Below are 27,509 nucleotides of genomic sequence, written 5' to 3'. Positions count from 1 at the left end.
GTCCAATGTTTTAGTTTTCTAAAGCTGACAAAATACACTATACTAGAAATGGGTTGGGTTTTTCAGTGGAGATTTATGAGCTTACAAGTTTACAGCTCAAAGGGCTTGGAAATGTTCAAATCCAGGCATCAACAGGATGATACCTTTGGGGCTCCTCTGTCATGTGGCAAGGCACATGGCTGGCATCTGCTGGTCCTTCTTTCCTGGGGTTTTGTTGCTTTTAGCTTCTGGCTGCTTCTCTTTCAGCATCTCTGGAGCTTTTTCCTGTGAGTCTCCCTATGTGGTTTATAAAGGACTCCAGTAAGAGGATTAAGACCCACCCTCGAACACTCCTCAATTGAATTAACCTAATCAAAGGGTCTCACCCATAGCAGGTCTACAGCCACAGGAATGGATTAAAAGAACATGATCTTTTGGGTTACCTACAGCTTTAAACTGTCACATCTAACATCATGGTATCCACAGGCCATGCTTCCTCTCAGAGTCTGCAGTGTTCTGGAGCTGGCTTGCCACCATCCTTAGGGTTCCTTGACTTGTGGATGCACTTCTACCCCCTTGTCACAGGGCACTCTCTCTCTCCTTCTCTGGCTTCTCCTACTTCTGATTTTTAATCTGTGTCCAATTTGCTTTGCTTATAAAGCCTCCAGTCATCTTGGTTTAAGGCCCACTCTGGCTCAGTTTGGCCTCATCTAAAGAGGATATTCAGAGAGCCTGCTCACAAATGAGTCCACACCTTAGCTAATGATGGCATCTTCAAAAGTCCTGCTTACAAATGGGCCCACACCCATGTCTTTATGGGGGACGTGATTCAATCCCCAACAGCACCCGAGAAGTTTTTGTTGCATGAATGAAAGAGCAGTTGAGTCAACTCCATCTGGGGTTTGCGAAGGCTCTGGATAGGAGACATCAGCTCTGCTTAGGAATTAATCTCGCAGTGGGAGCCCACCAAGTGGGGAGGACAGGCAGCTCGGGAGGTCCTGAGCTGCCGGTCCCTGGATGTGTGGGAGCACAGAGTCAACCTGAGCCCCAGGTGGACGCCTTCCAGGTCTAGGTTTCTAGGTGAATTCTGCAGGGAGCTGGGTCTCACCACACCTGTGCATCCAGATGCTAAGCCAGGGCCGGAGGGACAGTGAAGCTCTGGGTGGAGAGGAAAGCCAGGTGCCTTCCCGGGGTCAGCCTGGTGGCTGGACTTTCTCCTTCCAGGGCCTACCCGATCGAGCGCTACCCCTGCCAGACCCCAGCGGCTGCAGCCATTATGCACATGATCATGAACAACCTGAATCCTGCCGTGGCCCAGGTAACAGCCCTGAATTTGGACTGGGCGTTGAGTCCCAGGGGCAGAGCCTGTCCGGGCACTGTCCAGCAGAAATACAGCGGGAGACGTGTGCCGTTCCTTCACTTTTTTAAAAAACAATAATAAAGAAATTATTTTAAAAATGAACTATTATAAATATATGTTAAAATGTAAAGAAGCAATTATATGATGGAAATGGCATTTAAATCACTGAGATTAAGACAAATTGCAAAAAAAGTACAAACATTCTAAGCATGAGAGTCTAGACATTTTTTTTTGCTGTGCTGTATGGCAGAGTCACATGTCATTATTTTTCCTTGTGAGTATCCCATTTTTTGCAGCATCATTTATTGAATTTTGTTTGTTTGTTTTGCTTGTTTTTGGGGGAAGTGCAAGGGCTGGGAATGGAACCTGGGTCTCCCACATGGCAGGCAAGAATTCTACCACTGAACTACCCTTGCACCCCCAAATGAGACATCTTAAAAAAAAAATTCAGTTGGATTCCTACCTTACTCCTTTTTTTAAAAAAAACTTTTTTTACTGTTAAATGTAATATATATATAAATAAAAAGAACAAGCAACGACTTTCAAAGTGCACTTCAACAATTAATGACAGGAAAGATTTCAGAGCTTGTTACAGGTTACAGTTCCACTATTGCAGATTTTTCCTTCTAGCTGCTCCACAACACTGGAGGCTAGAATTGTATTTTTTCTTTTTTGTGTGAAAAATAACATATATACAAAAAAAGCAATACATTTCAGAGCACATTGCAACAATTAGTTGTAGAACAGATTTCAGAGTTTGGTATGGGTTACAATTCCATAATTTTAGGTTTTTTACTTCTAGCTGCTCTAAGATACTGGAGACTAAAAGAAATATCAAAATAATGAGTCAGCAATCATACTCTCGTTCCTTCACTTTTCTTCACTGTGAAATATTTATAGAGTCGCAGGAAATTATGGCATGGTAGAGAGGAGCCCTGTGTTTTCTTCACCCACTTTCCCCAGTGATTTCATTTATAGTTATAATAAGATATCAATGCCAGGGAATTGACATTGGTACCATATGGATACACACCTATTTCTTGATGTTTTCAAATAGCCATGGGAAAAAGTCAAAAGCGACAGATGAAAGTTGTCTTAATAAGCTATTCTGCTTGATGCACTATATACAAAATATTATCATTATCACCCCATACTCAATACAGTATTATTAGAATTAGAATTAGAATTAGAATGAAGTGTGCTGCATTATTTTTTTTAAACACACGATCTTTGAAACGGGAGGTGCGTTTTACAGTAGCATGAGCCTCAGTTGGATGAATCCTGCTTTAAGAACTCAATGACTGCACGTGGTCAGTGGCCACCGTAGAGGGCAGTGCAGGTCTGACCATAGGAGCTTGGTGTGGGCAGCCTCTGAGAGTAATTGCCTGTGTCTGAGGAAGGGTGACTGTTGGCAGGTTGGGGGGTGAGTCCCTCCACCCTGCACAGTTCCTTGAACGTGACTGATTCATGGGTTTCGACAACTTCGCTCAAGGGTGAGAACTTCGTCAGCTCCAGATTTGGCCCCAGGCCCTAGTCCCAGACTCACAGCCCTGACTTTGCCCTCAGGCTGAGTCCCACAGTGACTCCAGATCTAGCCATGAACCTAAGGCCAAGCCATGCCCTTTCCTCAGGCTCTAGTGGGATGGTGCTTTTGCAAGCACCTCTGTCCCTGGGCGTCCCCCCTGCTGGCACCTCTCCTGCCTCCCCCCTCACTCACCCACTCCTTCAAAGACTGTTGGCCACTTTTCCCCTTTAAGCCCAGCTTGGGGGTGTTGGGGACCCTTTACCTACACTTCCCTGGGCCCCATCCCTCAGGTGACACATGTGTCTTCTCTAGTTTCCCCAGGAACTCGTGACCTACGGAGGAAATGGGCAGGTGTTCAGCAACTGGGCTCAGGTAGGGTGGGCTGAGTGACCCCGCACCCCACCCTCATCTTCACATGCCCTCTTCACATCCTCTGGCTTAGAAGGGGCCTACAGGTGTGCCTTCACAATTCAGTTCTCCTCCTCCTGATGCCTGAAATTCCACCGTTAGGGATTGCATTTAAGGTTATATGAATGGCTAAGAGTGGGAAACCCCAGGGGCTACTGGAATGTTCCTGGAGAACTGGATGCAGAGGGTGGGGGCATTGGGAGGGCCAGCTAAGAGATCTCTGGACCTGGGAGGAGGCAGGGGAACCCTGGGGAGGGGCCCCCACTTACAAAATTCTCCATTCTTTGATCTCCCTGCTTTAGTTCTGGTTGGTCATGTCCTACCTGTCGCAGATGACAGAGGAGCAGACTTTGGTCATGTACAGTGGACATCCATTGGGCCTCTTCCCCAGCAGCCCCAACGCTCCGCGGTTGGTCATCACCAATGGAATGGTGGGTCCTGGAGCCCACCGGGGTCCACGGGTGGGCAGGGCTCCGGCGGCCTGGAGGTGCCCAGGCAGTGGGAGAACTTCCACCCTAGCACCCTCTGAGGAGTTCAGAGGCTCTGTGCTTCTCCTCCCAGCCCTCAGCCCTCCCTCTTTTCCAGGTCATTCCCAACTACTCCTCCAGGACAGAGTATGAGAAGCTCTTCGCCTTGGGGGTCACAATGTAAGTTGCTATTTACGTTTATGTTCTAGCTTATCCCTCCCCTTCATTACGTTTCATTATAAGAACGATGTAGCAATATCAAATACATTGTATTGCTGTAGCATAAATTTATGATTTTGTATTCCTTAGTAGTTTTTTTTTTACCTTGACAATTCACTGTTAATTACCACAATACAATTTTATGGACCTGAAATCTAGAAATAAAGGAATGACTGATTAAATCAGAGAGCAGTGAAAACTTACGCAATTGGAATATACTTTAGATGGTTCAATAGGCTGAGATTCATTTTGGACCTCAACCCATTTATTGATTGCCTGCTCTTCAGATGCTGCCTTAGAGCTCTGGCAATTCGCTAGTGAAACATATACATATACACACATATGCATGTGTATATATATGTACATATTTAAGTATATGTGTGTGTGCGTATGTGTGTATACATATATAGGCATGCTTGCAATTTTTACATGCTTGTAAAAAAGTAACTATACAATTTTGGATTCTGCTCTTCCCCCAACATTTTATTATAAAAATGTTCAAACATACAAAAGATGGAATGAACTTACTCTGATTGCCTGCGTCCTTCCTATCGAGATTCTTTAAATAGCATGCTGCTTGATGCACTTGATAGTTTGTCTGTCCACCGACTGCCCCTCCATCCATCCTCCTATCTGGCTCCTTCTTTCGCATGGGCAGGCACTAGGAGTCAAACCTGGGTCTCTGGCTTGGCAGGCAAGAATCCTGCTACTAAGCCACCAATGCACCATCCAGCTTATTTTTTGATGCATTTCAAGAAAGTCAGTTGCGAATGCTTTTGACTAAAATTCAGTATGTGTTTACAGTGCTTTTCTTTCATGATGAAATTGACATGCAATGTAATGAAACCCACAAATCCTACTGGAATCATTCATGACAAGCGTATACAAATCCCTGTCAAGATACAGGATGCCACTTGGGCCCCTTCCCAGACTATTGTAGGGTTTATTATTATTTTTTGCACAGGCAGGCACTGGGAGTTGAACCCAGGTCTCCAGCATGGCAGGTGAGAACTCTGCCTGCTGAGCCACCGTGGCCCGCCCTGTAGGTTTTTATTTGTTGTAAAATTAATCTGTGCTCTGACATGGAAGACATTCCTCCTAAGCATTATAAAAGGAGCTACAAAGAAAAGGAAATCTCTTTCCCACCCCAGAGTCCCACTACCCTCAACTGTTTCTCCCAGGCCCGTCAGACTTTTTTTATGCATGTGGGTTTACGTGGTCAGACTGTGATAAAAGCTATTCTGTACCCCATCATTCCAATTTAGCTTGGAGATCATTCTACTTCAGGAAACTTGGGCCTCATCTATTCTCTCTCTTTTTTTTTTTTTTTTAAATATTTTTATTGAGAAATCTTCCCCCACACACAATCCATACATGGTGTACCATCAATGGCTCACAATATCATCACATAGTTGTGTATTCATCATCATGATCAATTTTAGAACATTTGCATCACTCCAGAAAAAGAAATAAAAAGGAAAAAGAAAAAACTCATACATCTCATACTCCTTACCCCTCTGTCCCCCCTATTATTTATTTTTTATCCATATTTATTTTACTCATCTGTCCATACCCTAGATAAAAGGAGCATCAGATACAAGGTTTTCACAATCACACAGTCACATTGTAAAAGTTATATAGTGATGCAGTCATCTTTAAGAATCAAGGCTACTAGGACACAGTTTAACAGTTTCAGGTACTTACCACCAGCCACTCCAATATACCATAAACTAAAAAGGGGATATCTATATAATGCATAAGAATAACCTCCAGGATAACCTCTCAACTTTGTGTGAAATCTCTCAGCCACTGAAACTTCATTTTGTCTCATTTCTCTCTTTCCCCTTTTGGTCAAGAAGGCTTTCTCACTCCCATGATGGTGGGTCCCAGTTCATCCTGGGAGTCAGGCCCCACATTTCCAGGGAAACGTACACCCCTGGGAGTCAGGTCCCACATAGGGGGGAGGGGAATGAGTTCACCTGCTGAGTTGGCTTAGAGAGAGAAGCCACATCTGAGCCACAAAAGAGGTTCTTTGGAGGTGACTTTTAGGCATAGTTATAAGAAGGCTTAGCATCTCCTTTGCAGGAATAAGTCTCATAGGGGTAAACCCAAGATCGAGGGTTCAGCTTATTGAATTGGTTGTCCCCACTGCTTGTGAGAATATCAGAAATTCTCCAAATGGGGAAGTTGAATATTTCCTACTTTCTCCCCAGTCCCCCAAAGGGACTTTACAAATACATTATTATTCTTTGCCCAAATTACTCTGAGATATATTGTGGTGTCACACTAACCTGGACAAACCAACAAACTCTCACTCCCTATTTAAGATTCCATGTACTTACAGTGTTCAACTAAACTGACCATACAAATTAAGTTAGGAAATGCACTACCTAAAATATAATTTTACACCAAATAAATATCCCTTCCTTTGGTTTTACACAGAAGCTGGGTTTTAAAATATGGATATTATCCTTTACCCAGTCTTCTGATATACCTCAGCCCTATCCAGATCAGCTTCACTCATATCTCTAGTTGAAATCTGACCCATTTTTCAACTTTTTAAACAGTTGCTGCATGGGGTAATGCTGATTTTCATAGTTTCAGAGCTCTAACTCAGAGTTTCAGGTGTCACATAAATACTGAAGTTTCAGATAACAGCTAGCTTATGCTCAAATAGCTCAGTACCTCCCAGAATTCAGAAACACAGTTACAACTCCTGAATAGGTGTGACTGCTGTAAGAGCTTACAACTGAGTACCCTTTAAAATAACCCCAACCTGATAACCCATGCTCTTGACTTCAATTCTGAGTTTGTATATTATAGTTAGTCCATATAAGTGAGGCATGATAATATTTGTCCTTTTTTTTCTGACATTTAATTAAAAAATACAGTCCTTAAGGTGTATGACTTAAATACAGTCATACAGCTAGTTGCATGCCTCACAACTTCATTCCTTCCTGTAGCCACTCAGTAGTCCATTGTAGGTATACACCACAGTTTCTCATTTCATTCCTCAGTTGTTGTACTCTTAGGCCACCTCCATCCATCGCAAATCACTAACAGTATTTGTCCTTTTGTTTCTGGCTTATTTCACTCAGTATAATGTCCTCAAGGTCCATCCACATTGTTATATGTGTCATGACTTTATTCTCTCTTACAGCTGCGTAGTATTCCTTTGTATGTATATACCACAGCTTGTTTAGCTACTCATCCATTCATGGACATTTGGGCTATTTCCAACTCTTCGCCTTCATAAATAATGCTGCTATAAATATCAGTGTGTAAAGGTCCATTTCTGTCCTTACCTTCAGTTCCTCTGAATATATGCCTAGTAGTGGGGTTGTTGGATCATATGGCAATTCTATACTTAGCTTCCTGAGGAACTGCCAAAATGCCTTCCAGAGCTGTGGTACATTCTACATTCCCACCAAAGTGGATAAATGTACCTCTTCCTCCACATCTGCTCTAAGGCTTTCCATTTTCTATTTTTTTTTTTTTTTTTTTACAATGGCCATTCTGATGGGTGTGAGATGATATCTCATTTGTGGTATTGATTTGCATTTCCCCAATAGCCAGTGAAGTTAAGCATCTTTTCATGTGCCTTTTAGCCATTGGTATTTCGTCTTCTGAAAAGTTCGTATCTTTTGCCCATTTATTAATTGGGTTGTCATTCTGTTGTTGAGTGGAAGAATCTCTTTATATATTCTGGATGCTAAACCCTTATCTGATATGTGGTTTCCAAATATTGTCTTCCATTGCTTAGACTAACTTTTTAATTTTCTGACAAAGTTCTTTGATGCACAAAAGTGTTTAATTTTTAGAAGTTCTCATTTATCTATTTTTTTCCTTGCTTGTGCTTTTGATGTAAAGTCTCACCTCCTATCATAAGATTTATAAGCTATTTCCCTACATTTACTTCTAAAAGTTTTATGGTCTTAACTCTAATGTTTAGATCTTTGATCCATTTTGAGTTAATTTTTATACAGGATGTAAGATGTGGATCCTCTTTCATTCTTTTGCATATGGATATCCAGTTCTCTAAACACCATTTATTGAAGAGGCTGCTCTGTCCCTGTCAGTTAGCTTGACCACCTTTTTAAAGATCAATCGTCCATAGATGAAGGGTTTATTTTTGAGCACTCAATTTCATTCCATTGGTCAGTGTATCAATCTTTATGCCAGTACAATGCTGTTTTGACCACAGTAGCTTCTTTATATGCCTTAAAGTCAGATAGTGTGAGACCCCATACTTCATTTTTATTTTTTGAAGATATTTTTAGCTATTGAGAGCATCCTGCCTTTCCAAATAAAATTGGTTATTGGTTTTTCTATTTCTGTAAAGTAGGTTTTTGGAATTTTAATTTGTATTGCATCGAATGTTTAAATCAACTTGGGAAGAATTGACATCTTAACTACATTTTGTCTTCCAATCCATGATCATGGGATGCCCTTCCATTTATTTAGATGTTCCATGATTTTTTTTGGCAATTTCTTATAGTTTTTTGTGTATGTCTTTTGTGTCCTCAGTTAAATTTGTTCCTAAATATTTGATTCTTTTGGTTGCTATTATAAATGGAATTTTTTTCTTGATTTCCTCTGAAGATTGCTCATTACTAGTGTATAGAAACACTATTGATTTTTAGGTGTTGATTTTGCACCCTACCACTTTGGGATTTTTGGGATTTTTGACATATAGTATCATATCATCTGCAAACAATGGGAGTTATACTTCTTCTTTTCCAATTTGGATGCTTTTTGCTTCTTTTTCTTGTCTAATTGCTCTGGCTCTAACTTCCAACACAATGTTTAATACAACAGTGGCAGTGGGCATCCTTGTACTGTTTCTATCTTAGGGGGAAAGCTTTCAGTCTTTCCCCAATGAGGATGATGTTAGCTGTGGATTTTTCATATATCCCCTCTATCACGATGAGGGAACTCCCTTCTATTCTTATACTTTGAAGTGTTTTCATCAAGCAAGGATGTTGAATTTTGTCAAATGCCTTTTCTGCATCAATCAAGATGGTCATGTGGTTTTTCTGCTTTGATTTGTTCTTATGGTGTATTACATTAATTGATTTTCTTATGTTGAACCATCTTTGCATACCTGGAATAAACCCCATTTGGTCATGGTGTATAATTACTTTAATGTGCTGCTGGATTCAATTTGCAGGTATTTTGTTGAGGATTTTTGCATCTATATCTATTAGAGAGATTGGTCTGTAATTTTCTTTTCTTATAGTATCTTTGACTTTGGTATGAGGGTGATATTGGCTTCATAGAATGAGTTAGGTAGCTTTCCCTCCTCTTCAAATTTTTTGAAGAGTTTGAGCAAGATTGGTACTAATTCTTTCTTGAATGCTTGGTAGAATTCACATGTGAAGCCATCTGGTTCTGGACTTTTCTTTTTTGGAGCTTCTTGATGATTGGTTTGTTGAGGTCATCTATTTCTTCTTGAGTCAATGTTGGCTGTTCATGCTTTGTTAGGAAGTTGTCCATTTCATCTACACTGTCTTGCTTATTAGCGTATAGTTGCTCATAGTGTCCTCTCATTACCTCCTTTATTTCTGTGGGGTCAGTAGTTATGTCCCCTCTTCCATTTCTGATTTTATTTATTTGCATCTCTCTCTTTTTTTGCTGGCCTAGCTAAGGATCCTTTGATTTTCTCAAAAATACACCTTCTGGTTTTGTTGTTTTTTTCAACTATTTTCAAATTCTCAATTTCATTTATTTCTCCTTTGATCTTTGGTATTTCTTTCCTTTTGTTTGCTTTTGGGTGAATTTGCTGTTCTTTCTCTAGTTCTTCCAAGTGAACAGTTAATTACTCAATTTTTGCTCTTTCTTCTTTTTAAAATAGGCATTTAAGGCAATTTCCCACTCAGGACTGCCTTTGCTGCATTCCATGAATTTTGATATGTTGTGTTTTCATTTTCATTTGCCTCGAAATATTTATTAATTTCTCTTGTAATTTCCTCCTTGACCCACTGGTTGTTTAAGAGTGTGTTGTTGAGCCTCTGTATATTTGTGAAGTTTCTGGCCCTCTGCCTGTTGTTGATTTCCAACTTCATTCCTTTATGATCTGAGAAAGTGTTTTGTATAATATCCTTGAGGATGATCCACGAGCACGTGAGACAAATGTGTATCCTGCTGTTTTGGGGTGTAATGTTCTGTAAATGTCTACTAAGTCTAGTTCATTTATCATTTATTCAAAACCTCTTTTTCCTTAATTGAGCCCCTGTCTAGATGTTTTATCCATTGATGAGAGTGGAGAATTGAAGTCTCCAACTATTATGGTAGATGTGTCTGTTTCTCTTTTCAGTATTTGCCTCGTGTATTTTGGAGTACTCTAGCTCGGTGCATAAATATTTATGATTTTGATGTCTTCTTGTTGAACTTTTCTTTTTATTAATACATAGTGTCCTTGTTTGTCTCTTTTAATTATTTTATACTTGAAGTCTAATTCGTCATATATTAATTTAGCTAGCCCTCCTCTTTTATGGTTGTTGTTTGCATGAATCTTTTCCCAACCTTTCACTTTCAACTCATTTTTGTCCTTGGGTCTAAAATTAGTCTCCATTGGACAGTATATAGATGGGTCCTGTTTTTTAAGCCATTCTGCCTATACATGTCTTTTGATTGGGGAGTTTAATCCATTAACATTTAATGGTATTACTGTAATGGCAGTATTTCTTCTACCATTTTGTCTTTTGGATTTTATGTGTCATATCTATGTTTTTCTCTTTATACCTTTACTGATAATCTTCATTTCTACACCCTTTTCCAGACCTCTCTCTCCTGCTTTTTCCCATCTCCCTTTAGTATTTCTTGTAGAGCCAGTCTCTTAGTTGCAAGGAGTTACCCTAGTGCATGGAACCTTTGTAGACTCTTATATAATGACCTGGGTGTTCTTTAGGATTGGCTGGAATGGTCCTGGTTGGGGTTTGGCAAGTTATAATAGGTAGCAATGTCTAACCGAAGCTTACAAAAGAGTGACCTCCAGAGTAGCTTCTCGACTCTATTTGAACTCTATCAGCCACTGATACCTTATTAGTTACACTTCTTTTCCCCCTTTTGGTCAGGATGGCATTGTTGATCCCACGGTGCCAGGGTCAGACTATGTACTACAGTTTTTAAGAGAACAAAATCGATTTGTGAAAGGCCTGAAGGCCAGGTGGGCAGGGCTCATTATGTATAATGTTCAATCTTGTTACAAAGATGGTATGGCGATGCTTTAGTGCAGCCTTAGACGTTCATTTTGAGAGGGATTGCACAGGTGGTTCAGTGGTAGAATGCTCACCTGCCAGGCGGGTGACCTCTGTTTGATTCCTGGCCCCTGCACCCTCCCGATCCAAAAATAAAGACAAAAATGTTAATTTGAGACCCAGGATGTGGGTGGCTGGGGACCACTCTTCTTGACTTCTGGCTCACCCCCATGTCCGGTTTGCCCTCTCTTTGGTGGTCAGGTATGGCCAGATGACTGCAGGCAGCTACTGTTACATTGGTCCCCAAGGCATTGTCCATGGCACAGTGGTGAGAGAGCAGTGGCCAAGCCTGGCTGCTGGGGGTGGGTGCTGGTCCTGGGACGGATGGGAAGTGGGGCTCCTGGGGGTGTGATGTGAGCCCCTGTTGCTTCTCCCTGGGGATGGATGGAAAGCGGGGCTCCTGGGGGTGCAGCATGGGCCCCTGCTGCCTCTCCCTGCAGCTCACCGTGCTGAACGCTGGCCGTCGGTACCTGGGCATGGAAGACCTGGCTGGGAAGGTCTTTGTCACCTCTGGCCTCGGCGGGATGAGCGGGGCCCAGGCCAAGGCTGCGGTCATTGTGGGCTGCATTGGGGTGATAGCAGAGGTGAGCCTGGCTGGAGCAACTGACCATTGTCCCCTCCCCGTCTCCCTCTTTCCTTTGTTTCAGAGTTGCTCACTCCCATGCTAGCCTCTCTCTTTTCTCACCTCCCCTGACTTGAATCTCCCTTGACCTCACTGGCTAGGCTCTCATGGCAGCATGTGCTTCCTACCTTCCAAATGCCCATTGCCCTTTATTGTCCAGCCCACTGACTGGTCTCCCACCGAACTGGGAGGCAGAACTGGTTTCCCACCGAACTTTCTTGGGGGCAGAGCCACTTCCCTATATCCCCTAAAGTATCTGCAGAACATAGCATGGTGCCCGGAACAGGGGCGGGAGATAAATGAGGAGAAATGAACACATTTGTGGAATCTTCTCCCAACTCCATCAGCTCACAATCAAGTGGGGGAGGCAGACAAAGGCATAGGTAGGCTTCCTTCAGTGGCTCTCACATTTTTCTTTGGTAGATGCCAAGGAGAGGAAGGGAAGCGAGAGGAAAGGAAGCAAGAGGCAGAGGAAGCAAGGAGCTTTGATACAAGCCTTAGTGATATCCACTGGGCGATTTGTTCTTAGCTAATACTAAACCTGTGTCATACATACCTGTATTTGTCAGGAGTGTGTTTGAATGCAGGTGGCAGAAAACCTAAGTACTGTGGCTTAACAAATAGGGTGTTTTTTTAAAAATTAATTTTTATTTGTAGACCACTAGGGTTTTATTTCTTATCAGAAGACCAGCAGTGCTGTCAGTGGTTAAGAAGCTCGATGATTTCAGGGCCAACATCTTTAGAGACTCTTGGGCTTCCCTCATGAATACAAAATGGCTGCCCCAGCCCCCACCATCTCATCCATATTCAAGGCAGGACAAAGGGAGAAGGAGAAGTGCCACCTATACTTGACTGTTTTTTTAAACTTTTTATTTTGAAATAATTTCAAATTTACAAGACATTTTCAAAAATAATATAAAATTCATAGAAGACACCAACATCCAAATACCAAGATTTACCAACTTTTAACATTTTGCCACATTTGCTGCATCATTTTATCTATCTATCTATCTATCTATCTATCTATCTATCTATCTATCTATCTATCTATCTATCCTATCATCTATCTCTATTCATCCATCTTAGTTATCTATATCTATTTCTATATATCTATCTATCCATCTAACCTCTCTATCACCTATGTCTAATCTATCTGTATCTGTTTATCCATCTAATCTATTTATTCTATATCTATCAGCTATCTCTATCTGATCATCTGTCTGCCTGTCTGTTTATCTATCTGTCTAACTAACTGCTTTACCAAGAGGCAAAAAAAGTCTCAGAAACTCTTTCAGTCAACACCTTCTTTTATCAAATGGAGGTTCTTATCTGCCCAGGGGACTGGAAACCATAGACATGGTTGTTGTGACTATTTAGACGTTTCCTCTCCTGGGCCTGAGCCCAGGGTCACCCTAAACAAAATCTAGGTCCTGCTGATGAGGCTGGAGGGGAGTAGCCCTGGGGCAGGTGGCTCGCCGGGGCAGTCCCAATGATAGATGTGGGGTGGCACCATCCTTGCTGACACCCACCTGGGTGGCGGTCTTGGCGATGCACTCAGGTGACATAAGCGGGTGGCCCCATGTCTCGTGGTGGCAGGTGGATGAAGCAGCCCTCATGAAACGCCACCAGCAGGGCTGGTTGATGGAGGTGACCAGCAGCCTGGACCACTGCATTGCAAGACTCAGGTACAGCCCTGGGCTGGACTCGGAAGTGGGGGACGGACGAGAGGAGGGCCGGGATACCGGGTGCTTCCAGCAGGTCCACTCCGTGCCTGACACCTGTGGTACCCACACACCGAGTGACTCTGAGGTCGTATGGTGGAAATAGCAAGAGGGGTATCTTTTAAACATTCTACTGCATAGGGGAAGCCCTGGAGTTTGCATATTTGGCACTCAGACCCTTGGTTCGAATAGGTTTTCAGGGTATTCTCTTGGTGTCACTAATACCCAGCAACAGCTTTGGACTTGGTGCCCAGCCCAGTCTGTTGGGGAAAGTGAACCATTGAAATATGGCCCTTTCCCTTGCCGGGACCCCATCAGGGTCAGCATAGGTTGCGCTTGTGCCCTGTTATGGGGTTACATCATCTGAGGAAGCACCCCCCTCCTGTTTGATGTCTTCTGAGGTGTTTAAAAGTTGATTCAGGGAGAACGGCACTGTGGCGAACGGTCAGATGCCAGTTTTGAAGCATTCTCTCTGTTGCTCTCTTTGAAAGAACGGGACCCTGTTTGGGGAAGCTGCATCAGCATGGCGCTTCGCCACCTGGCTATGACAGGAATCAGACAATTTGAAGAATACGTACAATATCAAAAAATGAATATATAAATAGTTTTCTATAAAGATTTTCGAATACACACAGAAGTTGAGAGAATGATACAATGAATTCCCACATATCCTCTCTGAAATACCAATCTGTCCACAGTGCACCTCTGTTCAAAAGCCCCAGGTAACTCTCCATTCATTACAGGAGATATTCCAAGCTCCCCAGGGGCCGTGCAAGATTGGTCCTCTCTCCTTGTTCCTGCTGCTGAGAATCCTGACCCCGACCCCTTCCCCTGCTTCCGGCCCCCCTGACATCTTTGTCACCTCTCAATATCCTGCTTCCCTCTGCCTGGGATGCCCTGCTCCCGCCTGTCACCCATATACAGTTTGGGCCAGGTTAATCCCTGTGGTCACACACATATACACATGCACATGAACACATATGCACACAAATGCACATATACACACATACTCACACACATCCACGTGCATATACAGAGGCATATATAAACCTACACACCACATGAGCTCACATGCCAACATGAACACATACACACACACGTGCAAGTGCATGCACACCACGCGGACACACATACACACAGACACACAGATGAGCCTGCAGTGACCCTCCCAGGGGCTTGCCACCCCTGCCCTGATCCTTCAGATAGAATTCAGTTCTCCTTCACCCAGACACTTCAAGGTTTGAGGTGGCTTTCTGCCATGCTCTGAGATTAGGTAGTTTTCCCTGCCTTATTAGCTGTGAGCATGTGGGAAAGAGGAGCATGCCTGTTTCCCTCTGGAATCTCCTCTGCTGAGGCCAGAGTTCTGGAATCACAGCAAGAGGAACACCGTTTATTTCATCTATGTTTGAACTCGGCCATCCCGTTGTCTTTATTGTGGCTTGTGATACCTTCTAATATCTGTACGGGCTGCTATCTATTTGAATCTTCTTCCACCTGAAATATGCTTTGCTTTTCCTTGTCTTTTAATTATTGCAAATGACTTTTGGCATCTTCTCTATGAGCTCTCTGAGGACCTCTTTGAGAGTTCCAACAGTACAGCCCTAATTCCATAAGTCACCTTGGAAAGATCTGTCACCATTGTCATGCCAGTTTCCCCATCTGCAGCATTCCAGTCTGGTTTGCCCCTTATGGTTTTGTGTTCTCTTTACCGAAGCCCAACCCCTGCATACAATACCTTTGGCGCCTCCTGGGTCTTTTCTGTTTTTGTTAACTCTGCTGTGTGCATTGGTGGGAGGTGGAGGTTTGCCACCTGGAACCTGTGGACAGGTGCGGTGGGTCCATCTGTTCTGCTCCTCCATTCTTTTAGGGAAGCCAGGAAAAAGAAGGAGGTGCTCAGCCTGGGTTACCATGGCAACGTGGTAGATCTTTGGTGAGTGGGGTGGGAGGGGTGGGACTTGGGAGTCTTGGGGGCCTCCTCCAGCGAAGCCCCTGATGCTGTCCAGGTGCTCCCAGGACTCAAAGCTTGAACCTTCACTTAAGGCTTCCCACTTTTCCCAACCCTGGGTCCTTGCCAGAGCTCACGGCAGTCTTCTCTTCCTCTGGCCCCAGCAGCCTTCTCGCCTGTGCTCTTCCCAAAGGGAAAGCCGGATTATACTCAGTCCCTGGCTGTTGAATGCAGGGGCCAGAAAATGTGCTGTGGTCCCCCCTCTTAGCTGACCCTGAGAATGAGCCCCAGACCATCCCCTGATTCTGCCCTGGGCAGGTGACTGTTCCTCCACTAACTGCCCTTGGGCTTTCCCCAGGGAGCGCCTGGTTCACGAATTGGACACGACGGGGGAGCTTTTGGTGGACCTGGGCTCTGACCAGACATCCTGCCACAACCCCTTCAATGGTGGCTACTACCCTGTGCAGCTCAGCTTCGCGGAGGCCCAGAACCTCATGGCCTCCAACCCCACTGCATTCAAGGACCTGGTGCAAGAGAGGTAGAGGCGAGAGCCCAAGGACTGCCCTGCGTGTGTGCATGCACGTATATGAGTGTGCGTGTGTATGTTTGGAAGGGGAGGAGCTTTGGGATTGGGACAGTCCTCTCTTGTCCTGCTCTGCCTTGCATCTCCAGCTGTGTGTCTTTGGGGAAGACCTTTGTCCTCTCTGAGCTCCTCTGCCACAAACATACATACCTCATGGGAATGTCATGAAATGATATTTGTAAGACACCCGTGGTGACTTCTGACACGTTCCTGTGCTCAGTAAATGGTGGACTGGGAAGCTATCAGCCTGAAAAAACCTCTGGAAGAGGGACACTGGTTAATTCTGCAATCACAGCTCAGGGGCTGGCACTACACCAGGGCACACATGGGGCCCTCTCTTATCACTGATTTCCCCCGCAGGGTCTGATGGGGCTTAGGATCAGTAAATGCTCATGTAAGGGGCCTCAGCTGAGCCTTGAAGGGTACAAAGGATGGAAAGAGACCCTGTGAGAAAAGCATTCCAGGCAGGCAGCACTGAGCATGGATGCAGCTGAGAGCTGGGAGGGGCAGAGCCGGGGGGAGAGGAAGCTCCCGATAATGGGATGGAAAGCCAGCAGATAAGTTTGAGCTTAACTGGGTGGGAGTAGAAGGCTGGGGGTGGATGGTGGGCTCTGGTAGGGGAGAGTCATGGCTGAATGGGGGTGGATGGTGGGAGGTGGGGGAGGGGCATGGGAGGGGGAGGTGACAGGTGGGAGGTGGGGGAGGGGATGCAGGAGGGGGTAATAGGTGTGAGGTGGGGGAGGGGATGACAGGAGGAGGTGACAGGTGGGAGGTGGGGGAGGGGCAGGCTGGCCTCTGCTCCTGCCTGAGCAAAACTGACCAATCCTTCTGGTTATAGCCTGAGGAGGCAAGTTTCAGCCATCAACAGGTTGGCAGAGAAGAAATTCTTCTTTTGGGACTACGGCAATGCCTTCCTTCTAGAGGCCCAAAGAGCAGGTAAGGACAGAAGGGAATTGGAAACTCAGAGTTTCTGGTTTCTGGTTTCAGAAGATGGATTCGGCCTAAACAGCAAATGTATGTATTCCCCAATCCGCAACTCATCATCCTATACCGGGTTTAGCAACTTGCTTTTACCTGTTCTTCTTTTACTTAAAAAAAATGGTGACAACCCTTCCCTGCCAGGAGCAGGAGCCCTTTCCCCAGTCTTTGGGCCTTTCCATGGACCTCAGGCCTGTTTCTCATTGATGCTGATCACTGCGGGGTTTCTTCGCCCTATGTGCACAGAAGAGCCAATTATGTGACACCAGAGTTTCAAAGACTGAAGGGGTTTTATTGCCAATCATAAAGCAAGCATATCAGAAGGCCTCTGGGCCATAAATGTGTCTCCCTAAACTGCAGAAACTTTCAGTGTTTTATGACATTTAAATCAAAGCAAGACAGACTTAGGATAATGATGGGTTAGAGAGAGTCTAATCATTGAGCAGGTGTACTTGATTACATGCTTAGTTTAAGGGTTAGGCTACTGCACATGTCAGGTTGGCATGCCTGAGTACAACTGCCTCGGCCTAGCAAAATAACTTAGGAATTGGGGCAGTAGTTCTGGGTTGACTCATGAATCAATAGGGAGCTATGTGCAAGGGCACCGACTTTGGGGGGCCATGTGCAAGGGCACCCAACTTCAGGGCTGCAAAACAATATAAGGGGATATAAGCGGGGCAATCATGAGCTGTCTCATTACTGTCTGGTTACTGGGTAAAAATTATGCAGTTTCAAGCCATAGCATCAGCATTAAAGAAACAAGGCATCTGGGTGACAGTTCAGTGAGTTACAGCAGTTACAGATACCTGCTTCTGGCTGCTTCCAGAGGCTAACGGACACCAAGGCTGTACTTCAGCGAGCTGTCACAGTTGTTGGTATTTTCTTTCCGGTTAAAACATATTTGTTAATTTTTCGGTTACATCATCTGCAGCTTCCAGGATGTGGCCATGGCTGGTGGTGTCTGTAAACATTCTCCCTTCCAGGTGACCCTGCTCCTGTGCTTTGTCTGCAGGAGCTGATGTGGAGAAAAAAGGTGCCAATAAGACTGAATTCCGCTACCCCTCGTATGTCCAGCACATTATGGGGTAAGTGTGGGGGTGGCTGCTGGTTCTGGAGCGTCTGGTACTGCCCTGCCCCCTTCCCAGGTCTGTGTTCTGGACCTGCAGCCAGCCTGGAAAAGCCTCATCATTTGACCATCACCAAGGTCATGTCCTGAGACCCTCCCACAGCCTCCAAAGTTGCCTCTGTACCAGGTCCTGTGAGTGTCTACCATAAAACGCAGGTGGGGAATCTCAACCAGAAACAAGAGAGCTGCACAGACAAGTAGCTGTGCTTGCTTTGTGGTGAACACCCCAATCTGTGCAAACACCTGGTCCTACCTGGACAGTGCCTCTAGGGCCCCCCAGCGCTTGGATGAGGCTTGTGGGCATCAGGTGGAATTGGGTGCCGGCTTGTTCCACAAGTGCCAACCCCCTGCCTGCACCTGAAACATGGGCCAGGACAGGTGTGTGGGGTGGGACTTGGAGGGGGCAGCAGCCCAGGGTAAGCAAGGGAGGAGTGGGAGGTACCTGGGGAAGGCAGAGAGGCACCAAGGGCAGAGAATTTGAACGCCCGGCCAAGGTGGGTGGATTTCCTGCTGTGGCCCTGGGGGAGCCACTGGGTGGGGTGTGGAATTGGGGGTACTTGCGGAGTGTTCTCCTGGCCCAAGTGTGCACTAGGGTGGAGCGGTGAGGGATGAGGGTGAGGCAAGCAGCACACATATTCTCAGGTTCACTGTGGGGTACTGGTGGGGTCACCGTCCCGGGCCCCAAGGTGGGAGCTGAGGTCTCTCCAGGAAGCATGCAGTGGGCAGCCCAGAGGAGCACAGGAGCCAAGTGCTCACACATGCTTGTTTGGTCCAGTGACTTGGTCTCACCTGACTGGTTTTCATGTTGTCTTTGTAGCAGCAATTTGAGGGAATTTCTGTGTCACTGCTCTTTGCTGCTACAGCCAGGGACCACAGTAGATAGTGGGGAGGTGGGGGGCAGGGAGGGGGAGGTGGAGGGGAAGGGAGTGGGGGCTGAGGGGCAGGGAAGGAGGGCTGAGAGGCAGGGGTGGGGGGCTGAGGGGTAGGGACGCGGGGCTGAGGGTCAGGGAGAAAGAGACCTAGAAGCTGGAATGGGGACTGAACTGCAGGCTGAGGGCAAATGTGTGAAGTGGTTTTTCTCATGTAAAGTGTGTTAAGAATATAATGAAAATGAGAAGGCCACCCCCCACGGAACCTTCAGCCTTCTGGTGCCCTCCATCCCCGTGGTTGCTTCCTGTCCCCGTCTGTGGTGTGCCAGGTGGAACCTGGACTCATCCCCCTTATGGGGAGAGTGATGGGCTGGCAGGAAGCGGGCAGAACCCGGCGTGTGGGGCCTAGCTTGGTCGTTCAGGACCAAGGAGAGAAGAGACCATGCGGAGGCCCGGCCAGGCCTGGGGTCCTGGGGGAGAAGGAGAGGGGCAGATGCCCTCCCTTGACCCTCCCCTTGAACGGGGCTTCTTCCTCCAAACCCAAGGCCTCTGAATTGTCCTCTCCCATGGAGGGCCTTTGGGGTTTCTAGCTGGAGGCTACACCCCCGCCCCTGCTGGCCCACCCCCGTGATGAGCACCTGGCTGAGTGGCGCACATGCCCCTTCGCGCTCTCAGTTCTGGGGCAGCCGCCGGCCCCCTCCGCGGGCACCTGTGTTCTCCTGGGAACCCCCGTGAGCCGTGGCGTCCTGTCTCTGCAGGGACATCTTCTCGCAGGGATTCGGGCCTTTCCGCTGGGTGTGCACGTCTGGGGAGCCTCGGGACCTGGCAGTCACGGATCAGCTGGCCACATCGGTGCTGGAGGAGGCCATTGCTGCTGGAGGTGACCCGGCTGGGTGGGGGGCGCTCTGGGGGGAGTGGCCGCCTGCCTCAGTTTCCCCACTGCTGGGACAAATAACACACGGTGGGGTGGCTTAAACCCCAGGGATTTATTGGCTCAACATCTGGAGGCTGGAAGTCCAACCCCAAGCTCTTGGAGGGGCAGGCTTTCTCCTGGAGTCGTGGCTCTCCCGCCGGCTGCCCTCCTTCACCCAGCCATCTCGTCTCCTCGGGTCTGCGCCTCTGGTCTGCTGATTTCTGGCTTCTTCTGACCATGTGGGTCTGAGTTTCCTTTAAGGCTTCCAGTTATATGGATTAGGAGCCACCCTAATTTGGTATCATTCAAAGAGGACCTCTAAGATCCATTCACAAATGAGTCCCCTCCTTAGCTAGTCATAGCGTCTTCTAAGGTCCCGCTTACAAATGGGTTCACACCCACAGGAATGCAGAGTCAGACTTGAATAGTCTTTGTGGGGGGCCACGATTCACCCCCAATGTCCCCCAAAGTCCCTGCCTCCGTTGGGAGAGGCTCAGGAGCACCCTATCTGGGAGTCCAGCATATAATTGGCCTGGGAACCAGTCCCAGATGCTTGTGTGTTTCTGGTAAGCACTCAGCTGACCACACAAAGGGACTCTGTGAATCTTGAGGGGAGCCAGGAGATCCGACCCCCAAATATCTGTCTGCACCCTATTGCCCGAAGTCCCCCACCCCCACCCTACGCTGCTGGAAGTCCTTCCCTCCAGCACCCTTTATAGTGGCAGGGAGCACTGGGCGAGGGAGCACAGACCTCACCCTTCCACCCAAACCTCTGTCCTCCCAGCACAGTCCCTTGCCCTCCCAGGACACTCCCCTGTCTCCCCAGCCTGGACCTTGGGTTGCATGTGACAGAAAGCCACTCTAAGTGGCTGGAGGAACAAGAGGCATGTAAGCTTGAATAACAGAGCATCCTGGTTTTAGACCTGCTGGGCTGGCATCTCTGGGCAGCCCTGGACACAGCACGTCCTCTTTAGCTGACCACTGACCCTGGCTGGCCCAGCTTCTCTGGTGCATGTCCTCCACCTGGCCCTATAGGCATCTGAGCCCATGTCCTCAGGTTTATGTCTCTCAAAACTACTTCTGAACCATTTAACTGCTGTGGCAAGAATGCCTGTTAATTACAGTGGGTTTCCCCGTTCTGCTTTCCATGTAGATCTCGTACCCTCTCAACATGTTTTCGTTTATTATATTAACCTTGTTTCTCACGTTTAGCTCTGATTCTGGGGACATAAAGTGTTGGTTCAGCGTGGTCTCCCCATCTCTATAGGTCCCTGCCCTTGGTTTTTTTTTTTTGTTGTTGTTGTTTTTACGTGGGCAGGCACCAGGAATCGAACCCGGGTCCTCTGGCATGGCAGGCAAACATTCTTGCCTGCTGAGCCACTGTGGCCCGCCCTCTGCCCCTGGTTTTTAACCACAGTCTGCTCCCATTTAATGGATTTGATGTTACTGCCTATTAGTTGGAGAAGATGGTTCTTTTGTGAAATGTCCTCATCTATCACAGCTCTTTCTCTGCTGTGTCTCAGATTTTCTGCACATCTGGGGTTGCCTTCCGTTTTACCTCTGGGTGGTTTGCTCTTTGCTTTTACTTCAACATCCCTGGGAGCCATTTAAACCCTGCCATCAGCATCCAGTTTAGGTGGGCTGGGCCTGTGGGTCCTGGGGATGGGACCCGGGGGCTGGAGAACCAGGCTAAGGGAAGAAGAAGCAATCTGTGGAGAAGGACCCAGGCTGGGTCGGGGCAAGGCTGAGTCGGGGAGGGAAAAGGGAAGCCTTCTCTTGTTAACCCTTGTCCCCTGGTGGGTAGGCCAGATTTGCACTCTTCAGCAGGTGGGCAAACCCTGCACAGTCTGTCTCTGTTGTGTGACGGTGAACCCCCAACAAAAGCCCCGATATGCTGCTATTCTAGTGTGCAAGCTGCTGGAATGCAATATACCAGAAAAAGAGTGGCTTTTAAAAGGGAGAATTTAATAAGTTGCAAGTTCACAGTTCTAAGGTCGTGAAAATGTACAAATTAAAGCAAGGCTATAGAAATGTCCAGTCTAAGGCATCCAGGGAAAATACCTTGGTTCAAGAAGACCAATGACGTTCAAAGTTTCTCAACTGGAAAGGCACATGGTGAACACAGCATCTGCTAGTTGTCTCTCCAAGCTTCTTGCTTCATAAAGCAAGAAAACACCCCAGAGGTGTTTTCCTTCTTCATCTCCAAAGTTCTCCACACCTCCATGGAACTCATCTAGTCAAAAGTTACCACCCACAGTTAGGTGGGTCACATCTCCATGGATAATTACCCCCCCCCCCAAGCAATACTGAATGAGGATTAAAGCACATTTTTCTGGGGTCCACAAATTTAAACCAGCACAGTTGCCCTTACTAATTATCAGTAAATCCTCACGGGAGATTTCAAACTATGGCTGTGATATCCTGAACGTGGAATGGGGAAGAGACAGGCAGTAACACCATCTCAATGCATTTCTACCATATGGATATATTAGATGTAAAGAGCCTCAAAAGCAAACATGATAGCAAATGTAGTAAACTAATTAGAAGTGGTGAGTTTTGAGTATGTATTATCTTCCTTTTTGATATAGTTTGTTTCATTGTAAGTTTATTTAATCAAATGACAATTTAATGCTGTCTGTGTTTAACAGTGGGCTCCTAAAATTCCTGAAAATTTCACTGCCTGCTCTCAGAGCTAGAATGTTTTGGTTCCAGTGAAGCCTGGCTTCCGGCTTCTTCCTCAGGCTCTTTGCACTTAAGCCCAACTGTCCTTCTGTCCATCACTGGGATGCTTGTTCTCACCTCAGAGCATCTGTGCTTGCTGTTCCTTCTTCCCAGAATCTGTTCCCTCAGACCTTCATGTAGCTGGTCCTTTCTTGGCATTTAGAAACGAGCACAAATGTCACCTCCCCGGAAAGGACACCACCCTCCTAATACCATCTATCTCCTCATGCTTTTATTTTTTCTGTAACATGTAGCAGTTTTTCTCCAGGGCCTAGGATGGTGCCTGGCAAACAGATGGCACTTGATAAATGTTTGTTGAAGGAACGGATGTTTGCAGGCTTTGAGCCACACACTGATTCATTCACATTGATTCATTTGATCATTGATGTCACACGAGTATCCCTAGGGATGTTAATAAACAGATAAGTCCCAGCAGCCCCCTAAGACCTGCTCCCCTGGAATCTCGGGGTGTGGCCTGGAAATCTGAATGTGTGGTTCCAATGCATGGGCCTGAACCCAAATCCCCGCTTCTAGGGAAGCCGCCCCATCCTTCACCCAGGGGTGAGTGCTGCACCCCTGGTGCTGGGGCACAGCCTTCAGTCAAACCTTCCCAAACAGGATGTGACACCAGAGGTCAGGGTTGAATCATTTTATTGTGCTGCCCAGCATGGCACAAAGCTTTATGAGTGCTGTTGCAAGTCTGGGACTGGGGAGGTGCAAACAGCTGCAGGTTTTATACATAGCAGGATGCAGAAATGTTCGGTTAAGGCATCGTGGACCAATCATCAGGCAAGTTAGAAACGATAACCATCGTTGTGGCTAGCTGCAGACATGTCGTTACCAATTTGTTGACCTTTATACTGCGCATGTGCGAGGGACGTTCCAGCAGGCATACGTGACTGCCTCGCTTAGGGTTGATGGCTGCTGGCTGACTATGGCTCATTTTGATAGCTGGTTGCAGGCTCCACATGAGAATAGCCTTGACCTCACTCTGGGGCAACCTGATGGTCTGATTTTCTTCATGCATACCTGCCTTGCTCTGTGTGAGTTAATGGGTGTGGTGAGATGGGAAGGTTTCTAGGGCCACCTCACTCGCCTGCCTCTGCTCTGGGTGTCTCTCCTTTCCTTTCTGAATTTGCGACTTGCCCCACTGCACAGAGGCTCTACCCCTCAAACAATTGCCCAGCTCCTTTTGGTTTTGCTGTCAGTTACTCAGGTACACCCCAGTAGCAGTGGCCCTGGCCAGCCAGGGGACTTCGCCAAGGTCCTAGGGTCCCATCTTCTCCCCAGAGCCCCCTGCCTGCTTGCTTTAAGCCCCAGTGGGATGGAGCTCAACACACACCCCGGCTCCAAAACCCCCTCCTCTAGAGGTGAAGTTAGTGAAGGACAATGGGAGAGGCCTGGGGTTCCCTGAACCTGGTCGTGTCCAGGACTCGAGGGCTGGGTTTGGAATATGCAGATGCCGAGCAGCCTGCATGAGGAAGGGCCTGCGCCCCAGGACAGGGAATCCCAGTCCCCATGGACACCCTCTCCCTTTTTTTTTTTGCCTGCAGTGAACGCTTCCGTGAAGCTGCAGTATATGGACAATATCCGCTGGATCCGAGAGGCGTCCAAGCACCAGCTGGTGAGGGTGCAAGTCCTGCTGGGAGGCAGGGGTGGGCCCTAGGAGGCTGGGGGTGGGGAGTGGTGCAAGGCTGGCCCTCTGCAGTGAGTGCGAATTCGGATGTTGGGAGTTGACCAAGAAAAACATTTGACCACTAGATGGTGGCACCACCGGGCTAATTATTGGAGGCCAGTGGGGACAGCTCTGCCACATTTGCAAAACTTCCATGGGGGCAAGGGAAAAATGACCAGACACCTGGGGTGCAGGAAAAGTGGCAGTGGAAAGGGCTTATGTGTCTTGGGCAATTTCTCAGTCAGCATGATGGAGACACAGAGGACACGGAGAATTTCAAGGGACCTGAAGTGACTCGGTGCCTTTTAACTGCAAGCTTTTCTCTTATCAAAGGCAAGCGGACACTGCGTGTAGTTTCTCAGGGTCTGCCAAGCACGTGAACTCTAAACAGATTTTAAAAACTGCTTATTTGGGCTCTTTTTAAAACAACAGCATGCAGGAGAACTTGAGTTTGGTGCCGAAGGGTTTTGCTCAGAGACTGGGGCAGCTGTGAAGAGGTAAACAGCCCGTAGGTCCGATCGCAGAGACATCTTTGGCTTGGTTTATATGACACTTGCTAGGAGAGGAGGTCCCTGCCCAGGGAGCAAGGGTGTGGATTCTGGGGCCAGGCTGCCTGAGTGCCATGCTCTCCTGTGTGATCTTAGGCAGGAGGCTCAGCCTCTCTGAGCTCTGTATTCTCCACCCTCTCAAACTGGAAACGATGTTAGTATCATGCGCTGTGTTGAAGGTTTATATGAGAAGCACACTTGGAACGTGTCTTCAATGGCTGGGTACACAATTTGAGTGGACATACCGGCCCTTGCCCTCATTTCTGAGAGTGTTAAGTACAATGAAGAAAACCAAGCAAGGTGGTGCCAGGGTAGGGGCAACTTTATATAGAATGGTCAGGAAGGGCTCTCAGAGGAGGGGACATTTGAATTTGATTTGCAGAGAGGGAGGCAGCCCTGGGACAATTGGGGAAGGCAAATACTTTCTGGAAGGAATGGACTTGGAGTACTGAGGAGATAAATGTGGGTTTTTTGTTTTGTTTTCTATTTTAGTGTAGTGTATGGTGGGGGTCTGTATTAGCTAGGGTTCTCTAGAGAAACAGAATCAGCTGGAGATGTCTGTAAATATTAAATTTAGAAAGGTGTCTAACCATGGGGATGTGGAGTCTAAGGTCTGGAGGGCAGGCTGTGAGCTGGCAGCTCCCATGAAGGTCCTCCATGAATCTCAGGAGAGGCTGGATGGCTGAAGCAGGAAGAGTCTCTTCTGAATCCTCCTTAAAAGCCTTCCAGTGATTAGATTAAATGTCACCCATTGCAGAAGATACTCCCCTTAGCTGATTGCAAATGCGATTCAGCTGTGAATTCCAACAACCTGGTCATGATTTAAGTCCATGAACTGTCCTCACAGCCACAGACAGGCACCACCACCTGGCCAAGTTGACCCATGAACCTGACCAAGAAAGGGTCACATCACATTCTTTTTTCCATGTGACTATCCCGTTATTGCCCCACCATTTGTTTAATTTTGGGGGGGGAGCAGGGCAAGTGCATGCACAGGGAACTGAACCCGGGTCTCTCACATGGAGGCGAGAATTCTACCACTGAATGACCTGTGCACCCCCTAAATGTGGGTATTTGGGTCACGGAGACTCCAATGGCTGGATGCCACTAGGCATGGACCAGTGGGGGCTTGGCTGGGTGTCCCAGGACCGGGAGGGGCCAGCCCACACCTGCCCGTGAGAATACCCCGGCTGCTGGGCTTCTTTGGTTGAACAACCTCCACCTTGCCCTTGAATAGAGGGGTACACCTGTGCCTTCGCCATGGCACCACTGGGCCAATAGATGTCCCCCCCATGTGGAATTTGGGGGTGCCTGAGTCCATGCTGTTAGGCTTGAGGGCTGGTAGCTCAGGGGAGAAGGGGGTGGAAGATAGAAACATGTGCATGGTCAGTACGGAGATGGGGTGAACAAGGGGGCCCTGGGGCGAGTATGATGTGAGGAGAGAGGAGGGTCACCTTCCAGGAAGGGGACCTCCAGATTGACCCGGGAGCAGCCAGCGGAGAGGCCGTGAAGGGTGAGAGAGCAGGAGGGGCCCGCTGTGCTGCTACAGGGCCAGAGATAACGATAAATGATGTTAATAATATTTTTTTGCAGTAAAATTATTCAGAGATCACATCTTTCACATTTAATTTGATGTTGCTCTTTGTTCTATGAAGCTATGGTGATTGCAAAAGGTGGTCCATTAAAAAAAATTGATTTCTTTTAATGTACACTTGATTTTTATTTTTTTGTGGCAAAATATGCACAAAATAGAATTTAGGATTTTGATCATTTTTAAGGGTATGATTCAGTGACATTATCCATCATCACTCTCTAGTTCCAGGACATTTCCAGAAACTCTGTACCCTTTCTGCAATAACTCCCCACTCCCCTTCCTCCTTGCCCCTGGTAATCTACTTTCTGTCTCTATGGTTTTGCCCATTCTAGAGCTTTCCTATAAGTAGAATCATACAATCCTTGCCCTTTTGTGCCTGAATTCCTCAATTAGCATGATGCTTTCAAGCGCTCATCCCTGTTGTCCAGTGGATCAGAACTTCATTCCTTTTTCCAGCCGAATAATAGTCCACCGTGTGCATAGATTGCACTTTGTTTATCCATTATCTGTAAATCTGCACTTGGGTTGCTTCCACCTCTTGGCAGCTGTAAATAAGGCAGCTATGCACATTGGTGTGCAAGTATTAGCTCATGTCCCTGCTGTCCATTCCTTGGGGCATATACCTGGAAGCGGAATGGCCAGGTCCTATGTAATTCTATATTTAACTTTTGGAGGAACAGCCAGATTCTTTTCATGTACGCTCAAGACAAAGCCACCCTATGTCAGTTCCTCTCCCATCGTTTTCCCCCGGGGTGCAAGAAATCTGGAAACCTCTGCCACAGCAATTTACACTATAGTTTTTTCCTGAAAAGGGTTTGAGGCATGAACGAAATAAGTCTGTTCAGTTGGAAGGCAGGAAGAAGGAGGAAGCAAGCAGACCAGCTGTCTTGGCTACAAGCTCTGGTGAAGCCAGGGTTTCTCACCCTTGGCATATGGACATCTGGGGCTGGAAATTCTTTGTTGTTGCGGGGGGGGTCCATTATGGGATGTTTACCAG

The 27,509-nt window shown here is 46.8% G+C and overlaps 1 protein-coding gene across 1 annotated transcript in view; it reads left to right on the top strand.

The window, feature by feature from the left end:
- Positions 1-27,509, top strand: part of UROC1 (urocanate hydratase 1) — a 59,481-nt gene that overhangs the window by 10,033 nt on the left and 21,939 nt on the right. Inside the window, exons 3-15 of the mRNA XM_077116303.1 lie at positions 1,204-1,297; positions 3,177-3,236; positions 3,575-3,703; positions 3,858-3,919; positions 11,419-11,485; positions 11,658-11,801; positions 13,436-13,524; positions 15,428-15,490; positions 15,864-16,043; positions 16,927-17,024; positions 18,079-18,151; positions 19,820-19,941; positions 24,249-24,319. Coding sequence (XP_076972418.1) covers positions 1,204-1,297; positions 3,177-3,236; positions 3,575-3,703; positions 3,858-3,919; positions 11,419-11,485; positions 11,658-11,801; positions 13,436-13,524; positions 15,428-15,490; positions 15,864-16,043; positions 16,927-17,024; positions 18,079-18,151; positions 19,820-19,941; positions 24,249-24,319 — 1,252 coding nt within the window. The remainder of the gene's footprint in view (positions 1-1,203; positions 1,298-3,176; positions 3,237-3,574; positions 3,704-3,857; positions 3,920-11,418; positions 11,486-11,657; positions 11,802-13,435; positions 13,525-15,427; positions 15,491-15,863; positions 16,044-16,926; positions 17,025-18,078; positions 18,152-19,819; positions 19,942-24,248; positions 24,320-27,509) is intronic.

This window comes from Tamandua tetradactyla, chromosome 9, assembly GCF_023851605.1.
Source record: "Tamandua tetradactyla isolate mTamTet1 chromosome 9, mTamTet1.pri, whole genome shotgun sequence".
NCBI classification, from domain to species: Eukaryota; Metazoa; Chordata; class Mammalia; order Pilosa; family Myrmecophagidae; genus Tamandua; species Tamandua tetradactyla.
Note: the sequence above shows the minus strand (reverse complement) of the source record. Positions and strands in the feature narration are given on the sequence as shown.